Here is a 19,462-nt window from a genome sequence, read left to right on the forward strand (position 1 = left end):
ATTAGACGTTGTATAGTGGTGAAACAATTAAATTCAAATTTATTTTTATTTTCTTAGATTTTTTATATGTGTCAATTGTATATTTGGATGCATCGTTTTCCAATTTGTAATTGTGTTTAAAATTTGTTAACACACTTCATAGTAAAGTTAAAAAATCAAATATCTTTCTTCATTTTTAAAACAGATTATGGACAGACTAAATTTGTTTTCCCGTCTTTGTGAGAACAGAATAATTAAATTGAAAACAAAACGACCTTAAAGAAAAATATATTTTAGTTTCCGTATTTCTAAACACATTAACTTAATTCATAAACTCCCGCTAAAAAAAAGTAAACAAATGTACGTGTACCGATACTAAAAACCTTGCAGTAAACATTATTTTATGATACATGTGATAGCAATTGTATAAAGTAAGTATTTTTATACATTGATATTTACAATGACTTAGAGAGTATATATTGGTCATATAGTCATGCACTTAAAAAATACACATATTCATATAAACTTGCTATCAATGGTGTGGTTATTATATTCAAAATAGGCTAGAAATAAACATGTTAGACGTACTTCATTATTGACCGAATTAACTAGACACAGATAATTTCTATCAATAAATACTGTTTTATTTGAGGTCAATATTTCACAACTACTTTTGGTATTTTTAGTATTGTTCATTTGTCAATGTTTGTCGAGCCGCTCTTTTAAAACAAACCATCTAATGTCAATGCCGTCACTAGAGGAGGCATTATATTCGTCCGTCTGTCTGTTCGTACGTCCGTGCTTACGTTCGTACGTATACGTCCCAATATTGGTTTCCGTTCTGTAACTTTAGTTTGCCTCAACCAAATGTAATGCCCCTTATACACAATGCTAATTACCACATCATACATATTTCATTAGAATGTGGGTGTCGTTACTTTTGCTGTTTCATGACCTTTTATAAAGTTATATATGCAAGCGGGGACATTCTCTCCAATTATGTACAACCAGTTAAAAACTGGAATCCCATTATTTATTTAAAAAAAAACAATATTTAAAGTACAGAGTGATTTTTCTGCAAAAGTAACTACTGTGCCACCGGGGATTGACTCGGGGATCACTGCGACATGACAATGTAAGCTACATATGATACAGAATGGTAAGCAGATCCTGCTCCTTCTGTTGCAAAGTAAACCAAAAGTCATTTATTGAACTAAAATTCACAGGCGGAGCTTATGAACCGTAAACCAATCTTAATGTTTTTCTACAGGCACAACCACTTTCTATCATGCGATTTAGCATACTTAACTTAATATCATTTTATACGGAACATTCACAGACATTGAGGTATAGGTCCATTCGATCTTGGTTTACAGAAAGTATTAAGACCCCAGTCCTACTAAACCACGATCGCACCACGCACCACGCTCAACGCAATATAAAATAAATTCAGATCGTGTTGAGGTCGCGGTATGAGCGGATAAAAATGTAAAATGTTTCAATCGAGTTGCTACTACGTTCTCATTACGCTTTTACAACGATCCCACTACGATTATACCACGTTCTCACCCCTCTTATTCTGCGTCATCTCTACTATTATCACGATCTTTCTACGGTCATAACGTCCTCACTACGACCATACTACGATTTATCCGATTGCAACACGATCTTACCGCGATTCTACTGCGCTTATAGCACGCTCTTACCACGATTATAATACGATCAGACCACGTTCATATCGCGATCACTACGCTCGCAACAATAAGGTCAACATCGTGTTCCATATAAATACTGTTCCATTCATTCTATTTCTGATTAATAAGTATTTTTCTTGGAAACAATACAGCCATGTCAACAAAATCTAACATAACACGTTGCTGTGGTGGTAGGGTAGATGTATATGCATAAGGAGCACTGACAGTAACGAATCCTGATCCAGCAGAGATGTCGGACCAACCAATTCAACCTGAATCACAACCTTATGTTGGTCCATCAAGCTTAAAATAACGATGTTTTAGTGAACGTTAGTTGGGATGACACAGATGTGTCAAGCATGGTTGAACCGTTAAAGAAAAAGGACAAAAAGTCCAAATTACATACAGACAAACGGATCCTGGAGAGCTTTTATATATTTCATGTAAAAATGACAATGAGCATAATGGTCGTAGTACGAACGTAGTCAGGTCGTAAGACGAATGTGATGAGGACGGCATGGGCGTGCTAGTATCGTACTCTTGAACAGCGTGGTGTCAACGCAGTCTAATCGTAGTGGAAGTGTAGATGGGTCGCGGTGAGAACGTGATGGTCGTAGTGAGGTCGTAATAACGTTGCTGTGAGATCGTAGCGCAGTCTCCCCGAATTGAATCACGCTTTAGCTACGCTCTCGCTACGATGGTACCGCGACCTTTGCAATCTTACCACGACTTTACTACGCTTCTACTACGACCTGCTTTCGCCACGACTGCACAACAATTGTTTTGAACATGTTTAAAGTTGTCCATGATCTTGAATACCTCGCCACGACCATCTTACGATCGCACGAGGATAGTCAAAACTTTCATTTTTTATAGATCGTAGTGAGATCGTGGCCTAGTGGTACAGCGGTATTATACTTTCAGGATTGAGCTAGTTATAATAGAAACAAGGATGAAACAACATATGTAGAAATGTACTGCAAAATATCTATAGCACTTAAAAAAGTTATTCGTAAATGATTCCCATATCGCTTGTCTGAACATTATTTTGCAATGAAAAAATAATAAGTCTTATAAAAAACATTACAGAACTAATACGAACAGATAGGCCAAACGCTGTATGTAGACTCTACATGACTCTGGTGTAAAGTACGTAATGTATTTTCTAAATGTCGGCAATTTTCTTAGTACAGATATAAACATTGGTTAACATACGGCCCAGGACTTGCAAACAGAAAGCATCCATATAATTTAAATATAAAAAGGATTATTTTTTTCTCTATACTAAACAGCTATTTAATATAATTCCAGATATGATGAATGTACGCAGAATTCGTCAGCCAAGTTCAAAGTACATAATAGGTTTTAAAGTCCAGAGCTATTTATTTCGTACTTCCATAACTATTGCAGATGCCAGAAACTACCACCGCTAACTGCGGGTGTAAAACCATATGATCAAGTCCCTGGACCTCGAGGAATTTATAACATACCTTACTTTGGCGCGGCATTAAATTTTAAACCATTTCGTAAGTATACTGATGGAGTCTAGTATCTTAAAGTTTGCGCTTTCAATTTCAAAAATTGTATTTTGACAGAGATATGTTTTGATACGACATATTTTAAATTGAAATATTACCCTGTGATGCATAAGGACAACCAGATGTGGCTTTTTGTCCAACATGTGATTCGGCGGCGCTCAGTAAATATATATAGTCAAGCAATGACCACCATTACGCGTTGACACCGTCATCCAATGAACCGTATCAATGTGCAAGGAAATCCTTCCTTGTCGAAATTGTATAGAAGTTGAATTGATATTATATTCTTTTGGTGAAATATCACCAATCAGCAGTAAGTTTAGCTTGTTAAGATTTCATCTGCATTATTATCTCGACACGATAATGATCATACGTCAAGAAAGGTAACACAAGAGCTTTTACTATATGAATGACAGTAGGCGTCATATAAAGAACGGAACACATATATTCCTTTTTTATATCAACTAAACCATCATCATTGTACTTAACAGGCAAGACTGTATTTTAAGAAACCGAATCATTAAACAATTTTATGATTCGTTTCATAAAAAAAAGAAAATAGTTTGTTTTTTTTATAGGTAAACATCAACCAGGGGATATAAATATGGTACTGAAAAACTTAAAACAAAAATACGGGGATATATACAAGATACAATTTGGACCAAACAAGGGGGTCATCTTTAGTTACCCAGACTATGCTAAAGTAGTCCTACCATCAACACGAGAAGATTGGTTTGATATAAGCAACATCTTTCATAAGAGAACTAAAACCACAAACAGAATGGTTAGACTTTAAGTATGACGTCATATATGTAACATATTGTTTTTGTTTGCTTCCACAGAAAACCCTTAATGCTCGAACTAGCGAATTAATATATGAAACTTTAATCAAAACAGAAAATCTGGCACCTACAAACTCGCAAAACACCATCGGATATTTAGTGCAATCAAAATTGAAAATTGAATTTGAAACAAAAACTAGGCAGCACATTACTATCAGATATGTCACGTATTGACCAATGAGATACTATGTGAGAAAGTACCAATGAAATGCGACGCAAGAAAGTATGTTATATATGTGGCAGAGTCATGCATTGAAAAACATGGCAAATATCACAAGCATATCAGGATGGGAACATGATAATATGTCACTGATACCAGCATGTATTATAACGAACTGAGGTCACCTATATCTAGACACATCAAACACATTGTGTTCATCCGAACTGTTTTAAGATGTTGGTGGTCTTGCTCCAAATATCGCCTGCATATCGTGGACACGAAGCAAATGACGACTGTAAAAATGTGACCAGACTCGATTCAGGATAATTTTAATTAACGCGGACAAATTATTCATTTCACCCTATTCTATACCTGTTTTAATTATTTTGTGTCAATTTTGTAAACAACTGCTTCCTGCAAATGGCTGTATTTTGTGTTGAGAGAGAGAGAGAGAGAGAGAGAGAGAGAGAGAGAGAGAGAGAGAGAGAGAGAGAGTATCTCGAATCATATAAATGAAAGGTAAAAAGGAAGGATTAAAGAACTCGATTTTCAAGATTATGACATCAATTTTAAAACGAAAATTGTTTTTACAGAATAGTGAATGCGGAGCTAGCATTACAAAAGGATTTCTTGACAAATGTGTGAATTTGTGTAACGTAAAAACGGAAAGATTTTGACAAGCGTTGGAAGTTTTAGACTGCACTGACAGGAATAGATTACCTCAGCTGTATTTGGCAAAATTTAGGAATTTTTGGTCTTCAAAGCTGTTCAATCTAGTACTTTATGTGGCCTTTATAACATTTTTGATTCGAGCGTCACTGATGAGTCTTTTGTAGACGAAACGCGCGTCTGGCGAAAATATTATATTTTATTCTTGGTATCTATAATGAGTTTATTTGCAAGTACAAGAATGGAATATGGTGATATGTTTACAGCACTAGAACTATTAATATAAAGCATGAGTGACCAGCTTCATCGTAGACTTAATGGGCATGCAAGTGATATTTACTTTTTTGTGTTGTAAAGGAAATGTTAGCAATTTGACAGTGATAATACTGTTACACCTTGGAAGTTTAAGACTGCACTTGCAAGATCACAAAGTCGATAAGCTATGTTTACAGCACTGGAGTTTTGAGAGCCTAATAGATCAACATAAGCTTCATTTGTAGACCAAATGGGCCTGTAAGTAATATCTACATTTTGTATCAGCTATTTATCTGTATTGAAGGCTAAGCCTACAAATTCCAAACAATTTGACAGTGATGATTTTCATTTTCAATTTTGATTTTATGTCCGTCAATATTTTCCTTTTATTATAGCATAAATTGTATTTGTTGACCTTTGTTCCAACCGGAGAAAGATTAATGACATCATGCATGTTTTTTCCATGGTTAGGCGTACTTAAAGTCTTAATTGAAGACACTAAAACTATAACTGATCACACCTTCATTTAATTCTCAACAATGCAAAGATACTAAACTTACAAATTTGCACGCCATATGTGCATTTCTTCTACACAAGACTAATCAGTGGTGTTATTATTAAAACAGATGTTATTTAAAATTATATCGGAGAGTTAAAGTACGGTTGTATGTATCATCTTTTCCACATATTTGTTTTAGATAATGTGATCTTCTTCTACAGGGTTATCTTTCCTACCTCAGGAGGATTAGCACGTGTTATAGAATCTGACTTAGTCATTGGAGGGTACCAGGTACCTAAGGACGTAAGTAAATATAAAGTATCTCATCAAGTGCTTGATAGACTTGTTTACGTACAATTAGATGTTTTAACAGTTGTAAGTTAGTTAAGTAGAGCCATTGTGTAGTGATTAGTGCATTAGACTTCTAACACGAAGTTTCCTGGTTCGATCCCCGCTCCGGGGGAAATTTTTAGGGACTGAATATTTCGCGCTTCTTTGACACTTTTGCGAGTATGGTTTTGAGAAAACGATGATAGTCTGTCGGAAGGGGACGATAAATGGCTGACCCTCGTAAAGAAAGAGCCATATCTCTTGCACATATAAGACAACCTTGTAGATTTCGGAAATGAGTAAGCTAATGCCGCTACAAGGCGGCACTCGCACCTTCACAGTGGAAAGGGATTAATATAAGTTGCAATAACTTGGTTCCCAATCCACTATAAATAAATATGGTTAAACTAAACTAAACATATCCAGTATTCTATATGATGCCTACTGCTAAAGATCCTTCAGGTATATTTAAATTGAACATTAGAGATATGTTTGTATCATTCGTTTTTTTTTTTTTTTGCCATATTGGCGTATTTCAGAACCTCTTCTCTTTTGCGTAGAGATTCAAGATAAAAGAGGGGAATGGAAAATCATATCCAAGTATCGAAGAAAAAAGATAAAACCATGGCGTAGCATGAGAAGAAAAAAGAAAAGACAATGCAAGTCAATCAATCACAGTACAAAAAGGTAATGATTCAGCAACTTCACCTCAAGAAAAACCCGACAACAAATAAATTCCTCCGGAAAGGTAGGCAGAATTTCCTGTAAAATTATCGACGTTCGTCGTGTGATCATGGCAAACAACAAAAATAGGAACCTTTGTAAAAGTTTTACAAGTATGTATAAAAAACATGCCTCATGTGGTGCAGGATCTGATAACCCTTCCGGAACACCTGAGATCACCCCTAGTTTTTGACGGGGTTCGTGTTGCTTATTCTTATTCCATGCTGTGTCGTGTGTACTATTGTTTGTCTGTTTGTCTTCTTTCTTTTTTAGCCTGGCGTTGTCAGTTTGTTTTCGATTTATGAGTTTGTCCCTTTGGTGTCTTTCGTTCCTCTTTTACCATTGTTTACATCCTGACATTGGGAAGTATGAATACGTTTTGCACCCATATTTATTGGGTTTTCAACACTTGCAGTGATTAGAAGAAATTTGAGCAAAATTCAAACCGTTTGGCTACATGTGCATATACAATTTTGTAATACATAGGTACTTGGATAGCTCCGTCCAAATATAATGCTCCTGATCTGACAGTGATTATCTGTCTTTATTGTATTAAGATGCATTCACATTAGGCCCGATTTTATTTTATGTAGACTTGGAATAAGAATTCGAATTACGTTTATTTGTTTCTTTATTTCTGTAGACTGCCGACAAAACATTATATAACTATAAATTGATATTACAAACATTTGCTGACATAATATACTTTTTAACTTAAAACAAGAGAAATTACAATCAAAAGGAGATATTATTATTTATTATAGAATAAAAGCAGCAATTGATTATTGTTGTTAAAGTTGCATAAAACACTATGAAGATGCAAATTAAAAAGGCATGCATCATATGCCATGCAAATTAATTCTCACTTGCCTTTTATGGTACTGAACGATCTTACACTCGAAAACACATTTTGCTATTGAGTTGCGACACATGCGCTGTAAACATCAGATAAATCATAGTTTTTGTTTTCTTTTACAGACCGATATTTTACTGTGATTGTATAATCCAAGATGGCGATATACTATCATTCTACCTTAATGTCACTAAACAAATCCCAAAAAAATATCATGATTATGATCGCAGTGGACGGTTATTTCAAATTAATACTATGATGACGTCCTAGTTATTTGGACTAAAACAATTCCTCACTCACGGAAAATGAAAATTAACTCGACTTAACTAACGTATAAGACAAACGTTAAATACACCAACAATAGATAATTCAACCATAAACGATAAGACATAACAAATATTCAAACCGAACCTACTAAAGAAACGTAACTTCATACATGACCTTTGGATGTATTCACACTCAACAAAACAGTCATATTCGAAAATCGGACACAATAGCATCGTCAATATCTTTTAACAAAAACCTGACACGAAAATTAGAAATGAACATTTTTTTTGCGATATCCATAACGGTATTTACTTTTCTTTTTTGTTTACAGGACTACTACCAATGAGAACAGAATAATTGTGGACCACGCAGATAAAGGCCTAGGCAAACAATATATTTTGTTCAAGATGTCAACATTTTTTCTCATCGAACGCAACTGTTTTTCTTACTCTTCATATGTTTAACATCGTAAAACGGCATATAGATATATCTTTTCAAACTGATCACTAAAGTGACAATATCGAGGTTCTGTAAACATTTCCTGTTTGTTCATAATATCAAGGAAATTAATATTCTGCTAATACATTCAATTATAAAAAAAACCCTGTTCTACTTTTATTGCACATATTCAATCATATATGGCGTAATAAAACTCGTTTTACATTTTCGAGATATAATACATATGTAAGTTTGTGCCAATAATATGAATATAGTGCGATGTGCTTTGATACACGATGCGACAACTAACCAAACAAACATGAGAACTTGTATGTTAACAAATACTGGTTTAACTGTTATTGAGGTTTCATTGCCTACTGCATATGAATACTTAGATCAGCTATATATATTCCTGAGTTAATACCAAGCTACATTTTCCAATTTTGAAATGTAGTTCAATTTATGTTTGATAACCGCCATGTAAAATAGTATCTATTTTCAGTCGAGAACGTAAACCGTTTTTATTTCATACATTTATAAGATTGAAAGTTCTTATGGTGCTCTGTATAGCATTCTGTTAAGTCAAACGCTTTCCAACTTATTCTTTCTCTTAATTGTTTGTTTCAAATTGTATGTTATAATGTTACTTCACTTATAGACGTTATTGGGTAATTTTAAATCGTAATATTTCAGATACAAACACAGTATTTTTTTTTCGTTTTCAGTTATAGTTCAACGAGACAAAGTTGTATGCATAATTTTAGCAACATCTGTGATATAGTCTATTTACTGTTCATTTACCTAAAGATTGATCCTAAAAATCAAAACCAAATTTATAAAAATGTGTGATGAATCTTGCTACGGTAATATATGCAGTGGGTTATTAAGTCGATCAATCGATGATGTAATATAATTGGGGATACATGAACGAGACCATACGTATTCTGATGGTAGATTGCGCTGTATAATTGTCCATCTGTTATCATACTGGTACATCATACAAGTCATGAAAACAATATTTCTAAACTTAAAATAGTAAATTTGACATACTTGCGTCCTTTTGTAAATCATGATTGAATTGATAAAAACCGATGAGTTGAGTTAGGATAATTACAACTAAGTATTTTTCAGTCTGTTATGATGTTTTGGTGATTCACCACTGTCCCAGGTTTAACCCAACCGTAGTCTGTAAGTGTCTGTCCTACGCCAAGACTCTAAAGTTAAGTGGTTTTTTTCTTGGTTAATGTTGTCATTCTTGTATTTCGTATTTTTTTTTTGTTATAAATGAGGCTGTAAGTTTACTCGTTTGAATAGTATCACAATTTTTATATCAGGACCTTATTAGATCCGACTATAAGGTCTGTGTTTTCCCTCATCACTGGTGGCCAAATGGCCAAATAATTGCTTACATCCATCACATTTTAAATCTTTTGCATAGTTGCCTATCAAGTAATCAGTTGAAATAACCCCATTGATTTTTCACTATTCGTCTTTGTAATAAAAAAGGGGATGAAAGATATCAAAGGGACAGTCAAACTCATAAATCTAAAACAAACTGACAACGCCATGGCTAAAAATGAACAAGACAAACAAACAACAGCACACATGACACAACATAGAAAACTAATTAAGAATATACAACACGAACCCCACCAAAAACTAGGGGTGATCTCAAATGCTCCGGAAGGGTAAGCGGATCCTGCTCCGCATGTGGCACCCGTTGCTTATGTGATAACAAATCCGGTAAATATCATAATTCGGTAGGTCACATTCATGAAAGGGAAGGGGATTGTAGTTATGACGTAAGGAACATATCCGATATCATTTGTGAAACGGTTATTCCATAACGGTCAACCAACTCGTGATGGGGTATCCGTATGCAGGTGCTGCTGGAATGTTGCTACTTAGAAATGGAAAGTTCGCAATTGGAAAGCTGATATCATCTTTTTTTACGTAAAGTTTTGTTTTCAACCGACCCTCAATGTCAATTTCTAGATGTAAGTCAAGATATGAGGCTCGATGGGATAGATGTGTTCTACATAGTCATCAAATGTTGAATTATGTAGTGAAAGAACATCATTTACATAGCGGAAAGTAGAGTTAAAGGATATTGGTAACTTCTTATCTTTCTTCCTAAGAAGTTCCTGCATTAAGTCAGCCTTGGAATAATAAAGAAACAAGTCGGCAAGTAGAGGGGCACAGTTTGTTCCCATTGAAACGCCGACAGTCTGTTGAAAAACACATCCTCCGAAGGTAACAAATATGTTGTCAATCAAGAAATCAAGCATCTTGATAATATCAGTTTCAGAGAATTTTTTGTTTGAATCAGAGTGGTCCTTTACAAAGTAGGATCTATCCCCTCCTAAGACAAGATACTTGTATCAACGTTGGTCATTCTTTTTTATGTTTTTTTGAAGCAAAGCAATACCAACTCTTTCAATTTGTCTCTTAGTTTGGAATGTGAAATACTTGTGTAAAGGGTAGAAAAGTCAAATGTTTTAATACTGTTACAAGATGAAAGAGAGTAAGATTGTATGTACTCTAAAAGATCTTTGGAATTTTTAAGTATACACATCTGATTCACGCCCCCTCTAGAATAGGCAGTTTCACAATAAATTTGAAGCCCGTCTTTGATTGCTGATAACAGCGATGTTAATAATTTAAAAAAGAGGTTTCGTGGAGCATTTGGAAGACCCAGCAATATAACGTTGTTTGTAAGGACACTTATGTAGTTTAGGTGTCCAATACAGTGATGGAAGATCCAGTTCTTCATCTTTGGTTGAAATTCCAAAGGAACACAGAACAGACCTATGTGTTTACATGCAAACACGGTGTTGTTTAGGGCTTTATCTGCGGGGACAACAACATATTTGTCATGAAGGTAGAATAGGTGTTTTGCAACATTTCGGTCTTCAAAGATTGACGAAGCATGGGCAGTGATAGACCCATTCAGTTTCTTAATTCTGATTTGTATCAACGACCTCATTGGAAAGAGTGTTTTATGTCTTCCTTCTCGTGCTTAGCCCAGACAAATCCTCAACTGAATCCATCAAAAGTTGTATTTCCAATTGATGGATTTAGGCTAACGATATTTCTGACCTTTCGATAACACATTTCGTGGAGAAATGTTATTAACAATGTTGAGGTCACCGGTAATAACGTGGTCAGCAGGATTATATGTGAATTGGGAACTAGCACAAGTGCAATCAGGAGGTTTAGACTTGAAGTCGTCAATATCGAGATCCAGTAAAACGTGTTTGTAATTGAAAATTTTAGTTGCAATAGGTTTGGTATAGGTATAAGAAATGATTGGTACAGACTGGTCTTTGAAATGAGGAGGTATTTTCGATTGAACTAATTTAGGATGAAGGATATTGCCTAAGTTGACGCCATCAATACCTTTGTTGGCAAAGAAAAGATTAAGGAAATATCTTTTCTCTTTTTCATCTTTGCCAATGCAGACTGGCCTGAAAAGTCTGTGACTTGCAATATCCGAAATTATAGCTGTAATTTTGTATTTGGTTTGAATGAGGGTTTGTAACAGTGGATTCCAAACATAAATTGAACAGAGAATGACATTTTGAAAGGGGTAATGAATAAAGTTTTGTGCGAATGTGATGAATACCTAACGGCTTTTGTATAAATGGCAGCAAGTCATTCATAGATATATCATGCAGAGAAGGTGATGAATAATGACGATGACCATGACTACGTCTACGTTGAGAAGTCGAGTTGAAAATATTCATCATTTTCACCGAGTTACACGAAGGACTAGATAGAATACCTATACCATCAATTTTGTCATTGCAACCATACGGTGTCGCAGTTCCCAATTGTCTAATCCAGTAGTCCTCTTTTTGTCTACGGAGAGTCGTTGAAAGATTAGGATTGTTAAAGCTATGGTATATCTTTTCGATATTGCGAACTGTCATAAAAACGATGGAATGATCGTGCTGATTGAAATGCTGGTATAGAATGTCGTTAGCATTGAGGTTAATGTCTGATCTATGACCGCACATACGTTTGTTTAGCCTTCCTTTCGTTTCACCGACGTATACCAATTAGTAAAGATTGCACTCTAATCCGTAGACGACATTTATCTGATTACTCTTCCGGAGCACCCGAGATCACTCCTAGTTTTTTTGGTGGGGTTCGTGTTGTTTATTCTTTAGTTTTCTATGTTGTGTCATGTGTGCTGTTGTTAGTTTCTCTTTTTCATTTTTAGCCATGGGGTTGTCAGTTTGTTTTAGATTTATGAGTTTGACTGTCCCTTTGGCATCTTTCGTCCCTCTTTTATCGATTTACAATTCAGATCATCGTAACTTTTGGTAAAATATGACTTCTTGGTCAAACTGCTAGTGAATTAAGCATCTGTAATCAAAATTGCACAAGTTTTGCAGCCTTTGGTTTCACATTTTGAAATGCGACAGCGTAAAATTCGCACTTAAAAAAATAAAATCAGAACCTATCTTTGTTTTAAATAATGAAATACTTAGCATGAGGAAAGTATAATCCTGTCCTGTTCTATAGACAAAATTTCATATAGCATATAATTGCATATAACTCTCACAAAACACTGAGTATAGTTTACTATATCTACTAATATTCATGGTAGAGGCATATTTAAAGCAATTTTCTCATAAAATGTTTCATTGAGAAACAATCCACTCAGAATACTTCAAATTTTTAATATTTCATTTAAAAACATGAGATTTTAACATGTTAACATTAGAGAGTATACACAAGATCAATGGTACATGTGAAACTTCCCATATTAGGTGTTATACCACCATTGATTTCCCCTATTAGTCTTTGTTAAATTTATCTTTCTTTCAAATATGGCATGAGTAAAGTTTAATCCTGTCCAGTATTACAGACAAAATTTTACATAACATTTGATTGCAGAGTATGACATGTATAACTTTCACCGGAAGTAAAGATTTACCCCTTACTTCCTGTGTACACGCTTTAGTAGAAATGTAACCTCGTTCCCATTATATTCTATATAAACACAAAAAAGAAAATTATAAATGTGGTTTGACACAACCAAGATAGATATTTATGACTCAGAATACGTTTACTATTTGTCCCAGAATGTAGAATTAATTTCCTATAAATTAATTTTAAACTCAAGGGAATATTTTTCCGACCCTTTTTCGTATGCAACCGGGTGTGACGTACCATGATTTTGTGGTGTGGCACCGGATCATATGGATTTTAAGCTTCTTTGATGCTATTCAACCCTCAATTTAACCGTTGACTAGTATACATACCACATCAAATCCCAACATACACAGATATCTAGTCATAATTGTTTACTGATATATATTTATTTCAGTCAAAAGAATTTTCATGAAATTTTCATTGATATTAATTATGTATATGAAGAAATATAGATAGCCATTTGGCACTCTGCTACTTCGGTGCCTTTCCCCAGTACAGCTGATAACAAGTACAAATCAGAAGATCGATTGACCAATAAAGTCATAGAAACAGTCCAGTTATTCTATAAAGTAACTACAAATCTTCTCAAGATATTTCTTATACATGTTGTAAAAATACCAAACAATCCTCTACAAAACACTATTTCATTGGCGTATACGAAAATCCCCTTACATCCTAAAGGTAACATAACAACACTACTAATGAGAGAAAGTGATGACACCAGGTGAAAATGATTTAACTAGCACAAAACACCATTGCAACATTTCATGTAGGCTTAATTCCTTAGCATGAACGCTCCCATGCATGATTCAAAACACCATTGCAGCAGGTGTTGTAAGCTCGATCATACGATTTTGTTCCACAGCATGAGCGCATCTTTCTGTTCAAAACTTCATTGCAGCATGATTTGTAAACTGGGTTATAAGCAACTATCCCACAGCAAAAAAAAGAACGCTCTTTTTTAAGATTCAGTACACCTTTGCAGCAGGTATTATAAGCTGGATTATACGCAACTGATCCACAGCATCGACGCTGTTTTTTGTGATTCAGTACACCTTTGCAGCAGGTTTTATAAGCTGAATTATACGCAACTGATCCACAGCATTGACGCTCTTTTTTGTGATTCAGTACACCTTTGCAGCAGGTTTTATAAGCTGAATTATACGCAACTGTTCCACAGCATCGACGCTCTTTTTTGTGATTCAGTACACCCTTGCAGCAGGTTTTATAAGCTGAATTATACGCAACTGTTCCACAGCATGAACGCTCTTTTTTGTGATTCAGTACACCTTTGCAGCAGGTATTATAAGCTGGATTATACGCAACTGATCCACAGCATCGACGCTCTTTTTTGTGATTCAGTACACCTTTGCAGCAGGTTTTATAAGCTGAATTATACGCAACTGTTCCACAGCATGAACGCTCTGTTTTGTGATTCAGTACACCTTTGCAGCAGGTTTTATAAGCTGAATTATACGCAACTGTTCCGCAGCATGAACGCTCTTTTTTGTGATTCAGTACACCATTGCAGCATGATTTATAAGCTGGATCAAATGCAACGGTTCCACAACATGAACGATTCCATTTATTATTTAATGCACCATTACAGCATGATTTATAAGCTGGATTATACGCAACTGTTCCACAGCATGAACGCTCTTTTTTGTGATTCAGTACACCATTGCAGCATGATTTATAAGCTGGATTATACGCAACTGTTCCACAGCATGAACGCTCTTTTTTGTGATTCAGTACACCATTGCAGCATGATTTATAAGCTGGATTATACGCAACGGTTCCACAACACGAACGCCCCCATTCTTGATTCAATACACCGTTACAACAGGTTTTGTAAGCTGGACTATAAGTTGCATTTCCACACACATCTTGAAAATCAGAACAGAACAATATCATAATGTTGATAGATGATTGATTGATTGATTGATTGATTGATTGATGAGTGAGTGCGTGCGTGAGTGGGTGGGTGAGTGAGTGTGAGAGATTATAAAAATAGAAAATGATAAAAAAAACATAAATATTAAAATATAACACACTAATAAACTAATAAAATTTGTTGGTAGTAATGGTTTAGTGTTTAATTATGTTAAAAGTATGGTTGATAAGAAGTAATCTAACTGTTGATACATCTTATGAAACTGCAATTTTCTTAGTTTAACAGTGTGTGTTGGATTTTAAAATATCGTGTCTGCTTATTAGTTCGTTAGTAATAAATCATTTCCTTCCATCTCTGAAACCGGACAAACAAACATACATATGACCTAACAAATAAGATTGTTTACCGGGTTTGTAATAACATAACTAACACAACGGATGCAACCTGCTTTCGAAGCACATAAGATACCCCTCCAGTTTTTGGTGGGGTTCGTTTTGCTTGATATTTAGTTTTCTATGTTGTTTCTTGTGCACTTTTATTTGTCTGTGTGTTATTTTTTCTATTTTAGCATTGGTGTTGTCTGTATCTACAAATTTATATCTCGTTGTGTGATGGATTTACCATTGCAGTAGGTTATTGATAGTGCAAACTCCTAACAAATCATATCATAAAGTATATTACATATATACAGCGATCATGGTGGTAAAGAATTTAGATAACAATTTTGTTTCTTTTTCTCAAAGACTAGCACAATCATTATTTTTCTCGATCAAATGTAATGAATATTAGTCTATAATTTTTTTTTTCATTCTAACTCAAAGTAAAGTAAAATATTTAATAATTATGGTGTTTTATTAAACGGCAAACATTCTCAAATGCGTTTAAAAACAATCTAAAAAGGACCCCAGCACCGTCTTAAATTCAAAAACGTTATGCACAAACACATAAAAGAAAACCGGTGTTAATAAATAAATTCATCATAGATACCAGGATTGGACTTTTTGTATTTGCTCCAGACGCGCGTTTCGTCTACAAAAAACTCATCAGTAACGCTCGAATAGTATAAGTAAAAATGGCCACAAAAAAAAAAAAAAAAAAGAAACGCAGTTAAAGAGGATTGACGACCAACAGTTCTTAAATGTTATGCCAAACACAGCTTAGGTAATCTATTCCCGAGGTAAAAGATATCATTTATAAAGTTTTACAGACAATATATAAATATTGATCGTCACAAATCGGAATAGCGGAATAATCCAAGGTTATATTATCGATTTCTGTCGAGCAGGGCGTTTGATACAATTAAACTGCGTTATTAACCTTTGAAATAATAGCATCACGAAAAATTTCATTTTTAAGTTACTTAGTGTATTGACTTAACGTACCTGCATGTGTGTTCTCTATCAAAGCAAAACACAGCAGTAGAGCAGTAAAGGTTTCTTTACAAGTGATCATTTTTTCCTGAAAAATTCATTAGATGCGACCTATTATCTTACTTGTAATATTTTATAGAAGAATGGATTATAATAAGTAAAATTTTCGAATAAATAAAAACATAATTCATCAAAAACGTAAATAAAAAAAATACACCAACAGAATAAAGTTCAAATATTATTATAGAATTTGCATTGTTTTTTTTGTTGTTGTTAAAGGGTATTAGTATCCTGACACATTATGTACGTACCTGTCCAAATTCTAGAGCTTGTACTGTAATACAGTGGTGTCAACGTATATTTGTTCCGAATAATATTTGTTCCCGAAGGAAACAATATTATAATAATATTTGTTCTGCGGAAATTATGTCATGGAATATTTTTTCCTTCTGTATTATATTTGTTCCACTGATATTAGGACCTTATGTTATATGTTGATGAGTATAACAAATGTTCCTATTTTGCTGAAGTTTAGTTTACACCTGATTGATTATTATATAAATCAAAACAGATTTTAAATGCTGATTATATTCTTAACCAAAACAGATTAAATGCTAATTATTTGATTATTATGTAAAATGAAGAGTGTTAATATGAGTTAGATATATTCACCTGTACTCAACACCTGAATGTATACTAAAACATGGAGGCTGATGAGTATGAGAAAACATTTATTTTGAAGGTTAGTAAATAATGTTTATGATAACAAGTTCAGTTGTGAAATATAAATGTTAATTCTAATGAGAAAAGTATCATTTAAAGGTCAAATATGCATACCAGCAATTGTCGATAATTCAGAAATAATTATTCCATGTCTACAACATTGGGAACAATTATTCCCCATATTCATGATAAATCATACCTGTTCTTATAATAATTGTAAATACCAATTTACCATTTCGGTAGTAGTAATGGATTGAATATAATAATATTTTTGGGTCGGAAAAGATATTATAGGGTTATTGCATGAATATTAGGGAATATTGTCCCGAGTAGAATTTTATATTGCACGAGCTTGCGAGTCCAATATATGTTCTACGAGGGACAATATTCCCCAATATTCATGCAATAACACTTTTATTGTATAGAAATATAATATTTGAAAGTAAAAATTGGTGTAAACTAAGATTTTGTCGTTGATGACGTCATGAATTTTGAAGATTTATTGCACTAGTGCAATATTAGAATTTATCGCACGCTAACTTTTTGTTACTTTCTGTGGGTAATATTATATTGCTATGCAATAATATAGGGTTATTGCATTAATATTGGTGGATATTGCCCGAGCAGTATATCATATTGCACGAGTTTACGAGTGCAATATGATATACTGCGAGGGCAATATCCACCAATATTAATGCAATAACCCTTTTATTATATAGTAATAAATATTTTACACACAAAAATTATGTTTAACCAGTCAAAATACAAGTTTTTAAAGAAAAATATATCTTATTGCACCTTATGCGAATAAATGATATTTGCAATAGTGCAATAATATTTTCAATTTTTTTTTTGTTGAAAATTTAATTTTTTCTAAAACTTTTACTTAGAGTAAATTTGATCATTGTGATGAGACTAGTAACAGTCATTTTTTCCTGTTGACGGATGACAGACAGACAATGGACACCAATAAATTGAATAAGAAATTAACTTAGTAACAGAATACACTCAATACAGATGGACAAGTGGCGACAATATGGAAAACAGACAGCCTGACAATTGACGACAATAAACTGAACCAGATATTTTCTGACCGGATGACAGTTGGTATATTTTGCCGATTTCCAATACTAAGCAAGGAGGTATTGTGCAAGTATATTTCATGTGTTGTCAGCTCAGGATTTATATTTTTTTGTGTTACATTTAGTGAGTTGGTGATGCCTTTGCGACATTGTCCCATATCTGTTCTTTTTCATATTGGTAGCATTCCTATAAAAGAATGAAAGATTGTGCAAATATATTTTGTAGCATTCCAATATCATAAAAAGGACGAAATATATATTGTGTACAGTTCCAATAACTCAATTCAACACTATTGCCAAGGGCGATATTAATATGGTATTTTTTAAAGGCGATGAATGACATAGGACACCAAGTGACGACAATAAATTGAATGATGAATACAGATTTGTGTTGTTGTTTTAAGTTGCGATCCTGCCAATTGTTTGACAAAAATGTACTTTTAAAATGTACATGTAATCTATTATTGCATTGATGTCTTTTTTGTATTTGTTTAGAAAATAAATCAGTTTTCAACAATTTAATAAATAATATAAATTCAACAATTTAATAAGTAATATAAATTCAACAATAAAAAAGTGTCCTTAAATTCCACATAGGTTTTGAAAAGTCTCTGGCTAGAATTCTTGGGATTCGTCTGAAGATTCCAACGGAAGAAATTGGCTTGAATGTTTTCCTTGGCGGTTCATAACAGTAATTTTGCCTAGAATGTCTCTGACCTTCCCCATTTGACTGTTCCATGTTAAAGTTAATATTAAAAGTACAGTTATTCAGAACAGTGCCTTTACTGAACATGTTAGATAATGCCTCTGACGCACCTTTAGAAGATTGTTCATGAATATTATTAGGCGCAGCAGTATAAGAACAGACAGACTGTGAAGATGTGTCCATCGTCGGGCTCATTTGGTGTGAAACAGTAGAACGGTCAATCTTCTGTAAAGCCACATTGTTACATGTATTGTCACTTTCATTTGCAGTCACTGATTGTCCAACATGTCCAAGTGACGATTTAACACAAGTTAATACATCTGAATATTCCCTTTGCTCATTATCGGAGAGATCATCATCGTAAGCCTCAATTGAACTTGTACTTTTGTGACCAGATATATGTTTAATTTTGTCTCTAGGTACACCTGCCTTGCGAAGCGTTTTTATTGTTGTTTTACGCACACTGTGGTTTGTTTTACGGTCCATCCCAGCTTCT

At 34.0% G+C, this 19,462-nt stretch overlaps 1 protein-coding gene and 1 long non-coding RNA gene across 2 annotated transcripts; one reads left to right on the forward strand and one right to left on the reverse strand.

The window, feature by feature from the left end:
* Positions 1–4,727: 4,727 nt before the first annotated feature.
* On the forward strand, positions 4,728–8,904 carry LOC143046591 (uncharacterized). The gene is made up of 4 exons (XR_012969171.1): positions 4,728–5,395; positions 5,858–5,939; positions 6,506–6,653; positions 8,141–8,904. It is a non-coding gene; the product is annotated as an uncharacterized LOC143046591 (long non-coding RNA).
* A 4,014-nt stretch (positions 8,905–12,918) lies between these two features.
* On the reverse strand, positions 12,919–16,541 carry LOC143046592 (uncharacterized). The gene is made up of 2 exons (XM_076219743.1): positions 16,468–16,541; positions 12,919–15,077 (listed from the first exon to the last, which is right to left on the reverse strand). The coding sequence occupies exons 1-2, from the start codon at positions 16,535–16,537 to the stop codon at positions 13,975–13,977; spliced, it is 1,173 nt and encodes a 390-aa protein (XP_076075858.1). The 5' UTR covers positions 16,538–16,541; the 3' UTR covers positions 12,919–13,974.
* Between the last annotated feature and the right edge of the window lie 2,921 nt (positions 16,542–19,462).

The sequence above is a fragment of the Mytilus galloprovincialis genome, chromosome 9 (assembly GCF_965363235.1).
Source record: "Mytilus galloprovincialis chromosome 9, xbMytGall1.hap1.1, whole genome shotgun sequence".
Lineage (NCBI taxonomy): Eukaryota > Metazoa > Mollusca > Bivalvia > Mytilida > Mytilidae > Mytilus > Mytilus galloprovincialis.

Excerpts from the sequence above, each read along its gene's own strand:
- LOC143046592 (XM_076219743.1), bottom strand. The coding sequence starts at position 16,537 with ATGATCACTTGTAAAGAAACCTTTACTGCTCTACTGCTGTGTTTTGCT. Across the intron at positions 15,078-16,467 it reads GATAGAGAACACACATGCAG|ATGTGTGTGGAAATGCAACT; the intron begins GTACGTTAAGTC and ends CTGATTTTCAAG.